The 12,943-nt window shown below is 42.0% G+C and overlaps 1 protein-coding gene across 4 annotated transcripts in view; it reads right to left on the bottom strand.

Moving 5' to 3' along the window:
- The window catches only part of plxna1b (plexin A1b), a 254,801-nt gene that overhangs the window by 58,632 nt on the left and 183,226 nt on the right, over positions 1-12,943 (bottom strand). For all 4 annotated transcript variants that reach the window (XM_012870500.3, XM_012870503.3, XM_012870502.3 and 1 more), the window contains exons 11-12: positions 4,435-4,531; positions 1,100-1,290 (exon numbers count right to left, since the gene is read on the bottom strand). In XM_012870500.3, coding sequence (XP_012725954.1) covers positions 1,100-1,290; positions 4,435-4,531 — 288 coding nt within the window. The remainder of the gene's footprint in view (positions 1-1,099; positions 1,291-4,434; positions 4,532-12,943) is intronic.

Genomic DNA, 12,943 nt, shown 5'->3' with positions numbered 1-12,943 from the left:
GAGTAACAATACAGAAGAAATTACCTCTCCCTTAATGGTGAAGGACTCTTTTTTTAAATTATCTGTATTATATCAGCTGGTATTAGCGGCTGTGAAGTATTACAGGGACAAAAGGCTTGCCAATAAGAGCTTATATATTCTAGAGCAGTGGTCCTCGACGTCCTGCAGCTTTTAGATGTGTCTCTGGTTCCACACACCTGAATCAAATGGCTGAATTACCTCCTCAGTAAGCAGCCAAGTTCTCCAGAGTCCTGCTAATGACCTGATTATTTAACTCACGTCTGTTGAAGCAGAGGAACAAATAAAAGTTGCGGGATGCCGGCACCTCCAGGACCGGAATTGAGGACCATTGTTCTAGAGTATAGTGCTGGTTGGTTAAGTCTTTACACAACTTCTCCCTGGCAACATTTCTCTGTACTTCCTCCACCGCCATGAATAAATCCCCATTAAACTACTTGCCTTATAATGTCACATTCGGGCTGGAGACTTTGCTGTCACTCCTTTTAGTCTGGGGGAGGTGTCATTGTGTTTTGGATTCATGCCTGAGATTGGTGCTCCTAGTGCAATGTCATCATTCTTCCACAGTTTTTGTCTGTATTCTGAACACATTTCTGCTTTCTCAGTTAACATTTTTCTAGGTGTTTGACAAGGTAATAAATATCATGAACTAGAAGTCAAAACACAATCAAATAGGACAAGTTGTAAAACAATTATATTTTAATTTCATCTTTGCGTTCATATAATACGGATCTTAGACAGAACTATTAGCTGGCCTCATGCCTGCTGTGATGTCATGGTGACAAGCGAGAGTGGGAATCGCTTAAATGAGATTTTCAACACAATCATGAAGTAGGCTGAGAGGTTAAAATGAAAAGAGAAAAAAGTATATATTTTCACTTCTGGGTATTACTGTCATTGCGATAAAAAAGATCTGATGAAAAGACAACAAAATACCCGGATTTTCTTTTAAGGCTTTGACACGCCTTTAATGTGAGATATGTTGACCGCACGTGAAGGATGAAAACAATATTTGTAGGTGTTGACAGATGTAATGAATCCTTACAACATTGTTTTATGTAATAGTGAAATTGGGGCTTACCTTAGTGATCTTTGGGTGCATACAGCGGCTGTTTCCAGTCGTAGCGTGCATCCAGACACTCTCTGGGGGAGTGCACTCCTGTCTGAGGGAGCACTTCTTCTCTCCCACGCACCAGCCACACTCGAACCTGGGGTTTGCCTTCAAACACATCCCGCAGCTGTCTCTCAGCGCAAAGCACTTATACAGGTGAGCTGCAGATGAGAAGAACAAGCAAACGCTGTATGATTTGAGGGGTTTTGCTTTATTATTAGGGCACGAGAATACAGAACTGTCAAAGATTTATTTGAGAGAAACAACAAAGACATTTTATTTGAAAATGGGCTGACTTTACCTTTTCAAAATTGCAGCAAAAATGTATTTGGTAAGACAAAGTCAAGGCTCTCTAACTCAAAGACCACTTCTCCCTCCTCCTAATTTTAATTCCTAATCCTACTGGTCATGCAGCTGCTTAAAAAAAAAAAAAAAAAACCTTCACCAATTACTGGCATCTAAACGGTTTCCCTGTGATTATATTAACCTAACCGTATTTATTATGGAGAAGCATTAATAACACTCCACCAGATGTTAACCCTGATGGTAGGGGGACATCGTTGTCCTGTAGATGCCCCCTGGACGCACTCAGGAGATCAGTATTAGCGATAACGCACAACGCAGAGCCACTGATTCCTGATTCTGATACTGTCTGGATGCGTTTCGGCAGCCGTGTGGTATATGTTACAGACACACTGGTATGACATCACACGCAGCTCAGCGGCATCGAGAAACATATGAAACGTGAGACAACAACAGCTTGCTCGGTGCATTTAGACAACAGGGATTGATCAATACATGAAATGACTTACATTACCAACAAATGGTCGCAATCACTGCTTTACCAGCTTTTAAGATGAAACAGCTTGAGCATACAGACCATGATGTCGAGACAGAATCCGTCAGCTTCTAGCTGTGTCTGCCACCATCAAAGAGAAACAACCAGAACTAGACAATGACACTCCCTCTGAGAGTGCCTGTGTACATCCACAGGCCATATCGAACATTGGTGATGAGGTTATTTTAGCTCACAGCAGGGGGATAATGTTATAGTCCCCCTGCTGTGCTGTATAAGCCACAATAATTATAAAGACAGCACTATAAAGAGTGTGTTACCAGTAATTATATCCAACAGACATGATCTCATTGTCTTGTCCCACAGTGGTGCACAGAGCATACGAGAGTTTAATCGCTACCCGCATGGCTCTTTATTTGGAGGGAAATTTGGGGTTATAAATCAGAACATTACATGCATACATAGATATCTACACAAATAGTGTGTGCCTAAATACGCAGTAACCGGATATTAACATACCACATGTTTTAATATCCATAACCTTTTCTTCCTCGCTGACATTAAATAAACTTTTCCGGCTTTGGGTCATTTACGATTACCCAAATTATTTCCATTTGCTGAATTCCCAAAAATTACGAGTTTTGTTTTTGTGGAAGAAGCCATCACCTTGAAAGCATAATTAAAAACACGATTACCATTTACCAATGCATTCATGGGCAAAGAGCATCAATTTGGGGACAAGCCTTATGGTCTGATGAAGCTGAAATTCAAGTGTCGAGCCATGGCGACCATATTGTTACATTTCGAGAAGGAAACAGAAGCTTCCACACTGAGAACAACGCCAAACTGTTAAGTAGGAGGGTGGTAGCATCATGATGTGTAGGTGCTTTGCTACAGGAGGATCTGGTGTCACAAGGAAAATACACAGTGAGGGAATTCTGAAGCAATGTCAAACATTTTATTTAGTAGCCTAAGGACAACAAAATCAATGTCTGGTGTAGCCATTAAATAGTCCCAATCTCAGACCCAGAATTATATGTAGACAGCTTAAAAGATGGGCAGCCTGCGAATTTGCTGCTGCTACCAGAGTGCTACTACGAGATTATAACGATATTACTGCTGTGAGTTTGCTCACTTCCCTGTTTCCTGTCTGACATCTTTCACGGCATCTGTTGCATCACGGGTGTGCATCAACTGTAGCCAGATTCCACCCAAGAACAACATTTGCATGCAAGCAGCGAATTCATGACATTTAAAATATAATTGCCAACAACTACAGCATTTCAAAGTCCTTTGCCACACTAAAATTGCTAACTCTGATTTAACTAACCAGTAACACTTGCCAATGTATTGTGCCACTTTAACAGCTGTATTTCAAACATTTTACACATTCAATTCCTCCATCCCATATTGTACTTAGGGAAATAGTGTCTGAAATGTCCTAAATGTGAACATCTAAATTATTAAACAGTGGCTGTTCAAAATCAACTAAACAGTGTCATGAGCACTGTTAGGAGCAAAGGAAAAAAACAGCGATGAATAATTGTTGGCAAATTTATATACACAACAGTAAAGACAATATTGAAAAATATATAAAAAAAATGTCTACTATCACACATAGCTTAGTCTGAAGCGAATCAAAACCCTGGGATAGAAGGTTATAATTATATCAGTAAAATATTCCTTGATGTATGCCATTAGCAGCTAAAGAGAACAGGAATGTGAGGTAAAGCCTGTAGTTTTAAATATAGCCGACTAGGCACGTCCAGGTTGCAAGACTCAGGATAGAAAAAGGTTTTAAAGTTATGGTTTCAAAATTGATGACATTTACTGTCTCACCATTCGTTTAATGAGATGCCAGAGAAAGTGTGATCTGAGTTCTCTGCTGCTGTGTGACAGCTGCACACTGCCTGTGAGCTGGCTGATGAGGAGGATTACAGCTCCTTGTATACAAGAAAGACCAGCTTGGCTGTTTTGACATATTTTCAGTCATGTAAAATGAAAACATTCATGGTGTGGAAAATAAAGGAGTACCAGATACCCCCCTTAACAGAGGCATGTTTGCTAAGCAGCTCACTGCAGGCTTTACTGGAGCAAATCCATCCATCCAGCCATTAACCAAGCACCATCACACCTAGGGGCAAGTTATGGAGACTCATTAACCCAACATGGGTGTTTCTGAATTGTGGAAGAATACCTCCAGAGAACCCATGCATGCTTGGTGAGAACATGCAAACGGCAATAGGACTTAATGTTGCTTTTACTGTTTTAAGTTAAAAGCAATTCAATCAAGGTAGATGTTTTTTGAATTAAAGCCCTTTGAATCATCATTAATGGGTTTAGGCAAAAAAAAAAAAAAAAAAAAAAGGTAGACTTTACGCCAAAGTCTGCAGGCCGGCTTAAACGGACTGCTAATGAGCAGAAAACATAAAACATCCTGACGGTAATGGACAACACGCCCTGTAGTGAAAGAAAACTGTTTTAGGTGAATAACATCCCACTAACTCACCTTTAATGTTGTAGGGGTTGTCGATGACAAAGTTTCCATTCCAAACCACGGACAGATCCACTGGCAGGTCGCTGATATCGCTGCCTTCATAATTGTACTGAAACAGAAAACAACACCGACACCAAGATTAGCACCAAGTCGTTCATTTAAACATTTCCTGACAGCAAAACATGCATCCGTTCAATAAAAGAAGCAAAAGGTAAGAGGAAAACCGGAGAGAGGAAACTGAGTTTAGCGACTAGCTGGCAGTAATGTGATATGCCACGGCGCTCACACAGTCAAAGAGCCATAAAAATGAAGTATGAGAGACTGGCTATATTGTGATTTTCACACACGGCACATCCACGGCTCCCTGGCAGAGCGCAGAGTTGATTAAGAAATTGGGATCCCCATCACTGCATGACTCATTCCATCCCAGTGATGAATGAAAAGCCTAATATATCTTCAACAATAATATTCTCATCTAATTTCATTTTTGCATCCTGAACTAATAAGAGTTGAAACGTAATTGACTCCTCGTCGGCATAATCAGTTTTATGGATTTGCTTTAAATGAGACAACAAGCCTCAGAAGCGGCAATCTGATGGCAGTGTGTGAACGGATGGGATGATATAGAAAGAGCTCCTTTGAGAACCCTCCTAACAAATAAATAATGACAATTATCGCTACCAAATAAAATGCAGCTTTAGAAAGTACACCTCCTCCCGTGTGACTCAAGCAGAGGTAAACTGTCTTCACAGAAGCCCTCCAGGAGCAGTGTTGAAAGCAAAAGCAGCGTTATCGCTTTCCTCTTACAGTGCCAGCCACATTTATTGGTACTGCTAACAATCCCCTTAAACAAGATGTAACTGCAGCTTTTTTCCAAAATGTATACTTCCTTTTCAGTAAAAGGAAAAGTCAAAGAACGAGTAATTTACGAACTTCTGTTAGAAACAGCGAGGAGGATAAAATCCGGTCACCATAACAACCATTAGGGACTATTTATATGCCAGCCGGCTGTTCTGGGGTAATGCCAAAAGAAGACGTTTCTGTCCGACCATCCCAAACCTGGAGTGGACTCTACCGGCACTTTAAATGGTACTCCGAGTTTTCATCAGATGAGGATAAGATTTAGCTTTTAGTCCACAAACACTTTAGATGGGTTTGGGGGCGAAATAAAGGAGGAATGTGCAGACTGTTAAGCACGGAGGTGAACCTATAATGCTGTGGGACCATTTCTTTCAAAAGGCCCTTAGAACGCCATTTGGCATGATTAAGTGAAATACCAGCAGATTTTATTAGAAAAATCTGGCAAACCCTTATGTAGACTTTTAACTTGATAATTCAAGATAGAAATGGTTCTCCAGGCACCAAATAAACTTCTCTCCAAGGCCATCTTTGACACTGTCCACATTAGCCTGGACATTTTTAAACAAATATTTAATTCTTTCACCATTTCTACTTTTCAGTCCCCAGGGCAAAATCTTCTAAAAAATAAAACCTGTGGCGTGAAGTGAAGAGAAGAAAAGATAAGGGAGAACCCAGCCGTTAGGATAATCTGGGTTGTCCAAAATGGTATGGGTAAAATCCCCTCTCTCTGTTCTCTCTTAGTGCAATATAATGCCACAGCTAAAAAAACAAAACAAAAGCATGACCTGTTCCCAGCAAACGGGGGCCAATGAATGCGGCGGGCGCTGCACATAATAAAACAGGTGGTGATACGCGACACATTCCCTGACGTAGGGATGATGGCCTGCAGTAGTTTCGATACGACCCTAATACCGTTGTCACTCAGAAGGTGCCCGACAGCTTTCCCCTCCTCCGCTATGGTCACCATCTTCAGTCGCTTCAGGGGGCAGAGATAGCAGGCCTCTTCTCTTGCGGTGAAGTGGTGATAAAATCTAATGTGAAAGCCTACAGGGCTACAGGGCCCTCACAGATTGAATCCAGCTACAACTTGCTACCACTATGCGATATCTACCACTTCAGCGGGATACTGTGAGATTTATCTGAACATCTGTAATAATAGTGATTTTCAATGTGTTTTAGTGTGTATATGTGTGTGTGTGTGTGTGTGTGGGGGGGGGGGGGGGAGGTGTGCATAGACGAGATAAGAAAATAAAAGGACACAGTAATGTCACAATTTGTGAGCAGCTGATTAATTCTTTCTTTGCGTCTGTGATTGGATGATTTGCATTTAGTGTGCCCCAAAGGTGGAAAGGAATAAAGAGACATGTCTGCGTGTAGCTCAGATTAAAATTGCACTTTTTAATTTTAAAGAGGAAGTCCTGCCAAAATGGGATATCAAGCACATTAAGCTCTGATTTATTCAGGCAGTGGTGGACTACAACCGCAGAATCCTAAATGAAAGACGTGGTTGAAGTCTTAAGTGTGCAAAGTAAGTTTATAGACCGCATTTACACTGCTTTTCAAGGTGCATTTAGAAAAAAGAGACTGCTTAATAAGTATATAAGGAAAGAGAGCAACACCCCGCCCCCCCCGACATGCAGGAAGTAACGATTAATGTACAAGAACATGTTTGTTATGTGTGCAACAGGCCAGGGGTGGGGTGAAATTTAGGAAAAGCTGTTGAGAGGAAGCCTCATCCAGCAATAAGGGGAAAAGAGCAAAGAGCAGATAATTCAGCAGCAGGGGTGAAGGAGAAATGGCGAGGCCAAGATGGATAGAAGGAGGTGATTGTGTGTTATTCTGTGGACACCATTCATTTATACACGGAATAAGAGGCCATGGCTGGGCTATAAGCGCCTGAACTGGTGGGGGCTAAAGTGAAATTGGCATTTTCAATTTGTTCTCTGACACGTCTGCCTTGGTCTATTCACACATTCCTCCTTCTCTCCCAGTCCTCCTCCTGACTCCCGCCTCTTCCCCTCTCCTTCCTCTGCCTCTCATTATTCCTTCCCCACACCTCTGCGCGATCCACTCCTGCTATCAATCTCGGGCCTGACTTTCTCTCGTCTATCTCCATGCCCCCAAAACACCCACAGTCAAACGAGGAAATATGAAGCAGATTCCTTTATCGCATACACCAAACATCTCAGGCGCAGCGCTATAAATACTCCCCCCCCCCCCCCCCCAACCACCCCCGCCTCCCCCCACATGGGGCAGTTTCCGGAGAAGGTTGTTGGAAAATTCATCAAAGACTCATCAATCGCTCTGTACAGAAAACAGAAATGATATATAGTAACACATGCAACACCACATTTTGGACATCAGCGATTGTTTTTCTCCGGCTCAGACATACGGATTTCTTCACTCTCTTCCACCCTCCTCCCAGTCCTCACCACCAAAAGACCACCCAGTGTGCCTGAGAACAAGATGATGTTTTCTGCAAGGGGTGAAGAGAGCGCAGAAGTATGTCTGAGCGTGTGAGGGCCTGCAGGACAATGGGGCAAGGACGATACCCAGGGACACAGCACTGCCGACGGTTTGGACAGTGAAAGACAGACAAGAAAAAAGAAAATGATGTAGAAAAGTGAAAGAGGAACATAATTAAAGGCACCAGGGTTGAGGCTGACCCTAGAGAAGCAGAGAAGACGGTGGGATGTAAAGGGATGCAAAGAAGCATTTTATGTGATGCATCGGCACAAAATAGTGCGTAGTCGTGAAGTGCAGAGAGGAAAATGGATATACAGTTTTCAAATTGTTCCTCCAAATAAGAATCTGAAAGTGGATTTATTTCTCAACTTCGCCTGCTAAGTTATCATGAACTTATTGACAGCTTTATGATTAACACTCTTGTTGCCCGGCAGTTCAGGTAGACAGGTTAGCATTTGCCCCGTACCATTTCCATTTTCACATAATGGATTGAGCAGAGCTCGGTGAGACTTTAAAAGCTTAGAATACAGTTTTAGAAGCTAGCCCTGCCTAAAAGCTCTCCAAAACTTTCTCCCTGACCTGTCTGCTGTGTTCCTTGGTCTTTCTAATGCCCATTAATGCTCCCTAACAAACCCCACAGAGCAGCTGCATCAACTGGAGATTAACTTACACACATGCAGACTTTATTTATTTATTTATTGACCTCTGGAGGCAATTAGTGTAAGGACTGAGTGAAAATGCATGCGTCTATCACAAAAAAAAAATCCAAATACAAACCAACAAAGATCTTGGTAGTAATGCGAAGAAGATATAAAAAAGATTGAGGGACCATACTTTTGTAAGGCACTGCAAACATACAGACTGTATTTAGCAGGTGCTAAAGCTGATAAAGGTGTTTGAAATGTATTAACTCTGCATCTTTTTTATCACCATCCACCATCAGGTGTTTTTCTCACATTTACCTCTCGGGGAGTGAGAGTCTAGCTGGAAACTAAAGGGACCAGCAAAAGCAGTACTGAAGTCTAATTAAGCTACATTAAAACAGACTAAAAGAAACACAAAGTAAGGATAAAACAAGCCGAGGTGTTCAACTTAAAAAATGTAGTGCCATCTTTGATTAATGCTGAAGTGAAAGGTATATGAAAGCGCACTTTCAGCGAACCCATCGGATGCATCAATGTGTCACAAACACTAAAACAGCGAGGCCTAAGAAATGGTATCCATCCAGTAATCTAACGTCAAATGAGTGGCATGGCTCTATGCTGAATCCCCTTCTATAGAGCCATTAACTGTCTTTGTGCTGGCGCGCTGTATCCCCACAGGACAGATGACCTGCTACAGTAAAGGACAACAGGTCAAGCCACCTCTCACTGTCACTGCCGCTTTTCTGCTGAGCAGCGAATGAGAACATGCTCCGTTTCCCCCTGAATTAGACAGCCAAGTCCGCTGGATAACCCAATAGATGACGGATGTAGGCGCACCCTTGACCCCGCTTTACAGCCTGACAAGTAGTCTCTTTGAAAATCTCCACCACACAAGCACTAAACTGCATGGAAGATGTTTGCTGAGCCTTTACTCTCCTTTTTAGTCAGCGGTATAGGTGTCTGTGTTTGTACGTCCATGAACAAAAGAGGTGGGGTGGGGGGGGGGGGGGGGGGGGGGGTGGTCATGTGTTGAGTGTACAGAAACAAGGGTTTCAGGGGTCTTCATTCAAAAAAAGCATTAATAATTAGTAAGGGAGAGGTGTGTCTGGGCATGTACGTGCATCTAATGGGTAGCAGAAGGTGGGGGACGAACCCAGATTGTTAGGTTATGATCTAAAGCTCATCCTCTCTCATAGCACCAAAAGCTTATGAATGTTTTATAGTAAATCAGCACAGAGGCACAATACATATTTTAGGGATAGCAGAAAAAATAATATCACGCACTTTTTGCAAGATCTACCCACTACACACAATATAGACTAACCACAAAATGTAAAATTAAAAAGTCATTATTTATACCAACCGATTAATTATTGTTCAAGAAAGGATAGTTGAGAAGAGATGATCGTTAAACATGATGGGGATAATGTTCATATTTTTACAATTCAGTTTCCAGCTTCAGTCTTTAGATCAACATGCTCCTAAAATGTGCCTCTTTTAACCTTGCCTGCAAGATTAATTCTTGTGGCATTTGTGCGTTCACAAACGCACAAGAATCCATCTTGTACCGCTCCGGCTTCAACCGTTTGTGTCCAATCCAAAATCGGTTCGGGCCAATCACGTTGCAGTATCCTAGTTTAAGGCGGGACATACCTGTGCTACGGAAGCAAGAGCTGCTGAGCCCACAGCCGAAGCAACGCAAACATGGCAGCGCAGGTTGGACACGTGTAGCTGCAACTATCACATTTGGTTTTTAAGAATCCACAACTTCATATTTGGAAGAAGAACAGCAAGAAGTGCCTTGACTAGCTTCCCTTCTTGTGGTTTCTCATGACATCTGCTGCATACATTTTAATTTGATACCACGATTGGCTAAAACTTACAGTTGGTTGGCGGGCACTAGGTTTTGTTTCTCCCAGTCAGCTTGAAGAGTTCTAGTGAATGTTCCTCCTTTCCCCAAGCAGATACAAATGGAGCAGTCCCAGATTGATAACGTGCTACACAATACCAATCTGGCTGGCCAGGGTATGCCTGTTTTACAGCAATCATACATTATTGTTAATGTGCTGTGCCACAGGCTCATATCAAAGTACAATAACATGTAACTATGAAAAGGATACAGTTTGATGTACTTCCCTGATTTTAGTTCATCTGATAAAAAGAGCTGCCAAAATCAAAGTGAGCATGCTGATAAAGACCGTCATTTTAACAATGGCCAAACTGAGCCCGCATACAGACAAAAACAAAGCAATATGAGCGTCACCTGGAACTTTAGCGGAAAGAATAAATGAATGAAGTGTAAACAGCTGATGCTTTCTGAGAGGGTCACATTCAGATAATTAGTCATTCCGAAGCTGGACACCTAAAAATATCAAAACTGCCCCGAGCAAGTCTATACCTATGACAAGACAGGCTTTTCTCCTTCTTTTGACAGCTTTCAAAAGGTGATGACAGGAAAGTCAGGCCTGACCGAACACATCCTTCAATCAACTGAAGATCCTTGCAGCTATAAGATGCGTCACACAAGGACAGGCGAGGAAACAAACCGAGGACACCGACTGGAAGCTGGTCCATCTGAAATAATCATGACCAACCTAGATAAGGTTTGGCACATAGTGTCTGTTTAAGTCAAGATTTATGCATCACCATACTGCCTTATACGCACAGATACACACACACAGTCAGCTTCCAGGCAGATATGGCCCCCTAATCAAGGATCAAGTGGTAATCCTTCCCACAGCTTTGGGAGTGTGAATGTGTGTACAGTATGTGTGAGGTCAGGCAACTTGGAATCACTCCCTGCTCATAATAGGAGACTGTTAGCCAGTGCTAATCGCTAATGCTAACAGGATTGGAGCATGGCCGGACCCAGTTAGCCAGCTTATCTCTCACACAGAGACCCCCACACACACACATACACTCACAGGCTTGGACTAATACTTTCTACACTAATAGAAAGAAACAGAGAAAGAAGGGAACAGGAGAAAAACGCTTGCTTGAGGGAAAAAAAATAATGCTGTCATAGTCAATGTTGCTTATTTTTGAGTCAACGCATTGAGCTAGTATAAGCTTACAAGACTTCTTACAGAGAAAAAAAAAAAAAGCTGAAATGTGGTAGTTTGCAGAAATGTCCATATTTTCTTTGTCATCCTTTTGCTTCTCTGTCAACTTTATGCCATTCATCTGGCAGCCTCTCTCTCCACACCAGCTCTCCAGCACACCTGAATGAGCACATGTACTAAAAAAAACGGAGCATTTCGGCATTCGCTCATCAAACAATCGGTCCTTTATAAGACAGTAGACTTTACCTGTCAGGTAAATAGCAAGTGTGCTAGTCATTTCCACAAAGTTACAAAAAGATGGATGGATGGGTGGACAACTGGATGGATGGATGGATGGCTATAAACAACGGGACTTTTAATATAGTCTTGAAATAGAGAGATTTCTCCATACTTTCGTGTCCCCATAAACTTTTCATGACTTCAATACTAGACTTCCACATGAGACTTTTTATAATGTCATAGGAACCCTGCTAACAAGGTATCAAGTTTAGCGTTGAACTTAAAGAAAAAAGTTGATGCAATCTCCTGACAAAAAGTCTTCATCTGGAGTGTGTCTTTACAACTCCTGCCGACAACGTATGCTTTTCTTCCAAAAAAAAAAAAAAGAAAAAGGATGGCCCATCACTAAAAGAAAACAAAAAACATGTAGTTCCATTAGGCTTTAAAAGGTACACTTCATTCTTGCTAATCTAATATGCCCAATTATGGGGAGTGGTGACCTACTGGTTAGAGCAGCACGCTTGCACTCTGAGAAGGTTGCAAGTACCCGGTTTGATCCCCACAGCCTGAACTCTGGCTCCCTGAGCAAGACCCTAACCCTGATTGCTCCCCAGGCGCTGCACAGTGGCAGCCCACTGCTCCCCAAGGGGATTGGTTAAGATGCAGAAGTGAATTTCTCCATTTTGAGATCAATAAAGTTAAATTATTATTATTAATCACGAAGAAACTGAACTGGTAAAATACAGCGCAAACATAAAGTAAAGGTTACAAACTGAATGGATGTGCAGGCATAAGCAGAAAGGAGGAATAGATCATTAAAGTGGGGTGGAGGACGGGTGGAGCAGTTGTCAGCATGTGATGATAGTTGTACAGCAATTAATTCTTATTCATGCAGGACAGGAGCGTGGGAGCTCTGCTCGTCACCTGTCAGAGATGAGGAGGAGAGACAACAAGCTGGAGACAGGACAGACATGAAGAGCGAGCCAGAAGCGCAAAACAATCAAGATGAAGAGGTTTTCTTATGCTTTCACAAGGAGATAAAAGGACAACATTTAAAAACTATTTTTAATCCAACTTTTCATTGGTTTGTACTTATTCATTATCGATTTAACAAAGCTGAATCCAAAATGTGCAAGCAAAACGACGTGCACTCTTGCACTGCACTGGCTCTAGGAGGCAAATGAGCAGCCAGGTGCTTCTAATCAAAATCACTTGAATAATGGATCATCATCAATATGCGCCTCTCAAAAAGCAGGAATATTTGGCCGT

The sequence above is a fragment of the Fundulus heteroclitus genome, chromosome 20 (assembly GCF_011125445.2).
Source record: "Fundulus heteroclitus isolate FHET01 chromosome 20, MU-UCD_Fhet_4.1, whole genome shotgun sequence".
Taxonomy (NCBI): Eukaryota; Metazoa; Chordata; class Actinopteri; order Cyprinodontiformes; family Fundulidae; genus Fundulus; species Fundulus heteroclitus.
The sequence above is the reverse complement of the archived record's forward strand: the minus strand, read 5'-3'. Positions and strand labels throughout refer to the sequence as shown.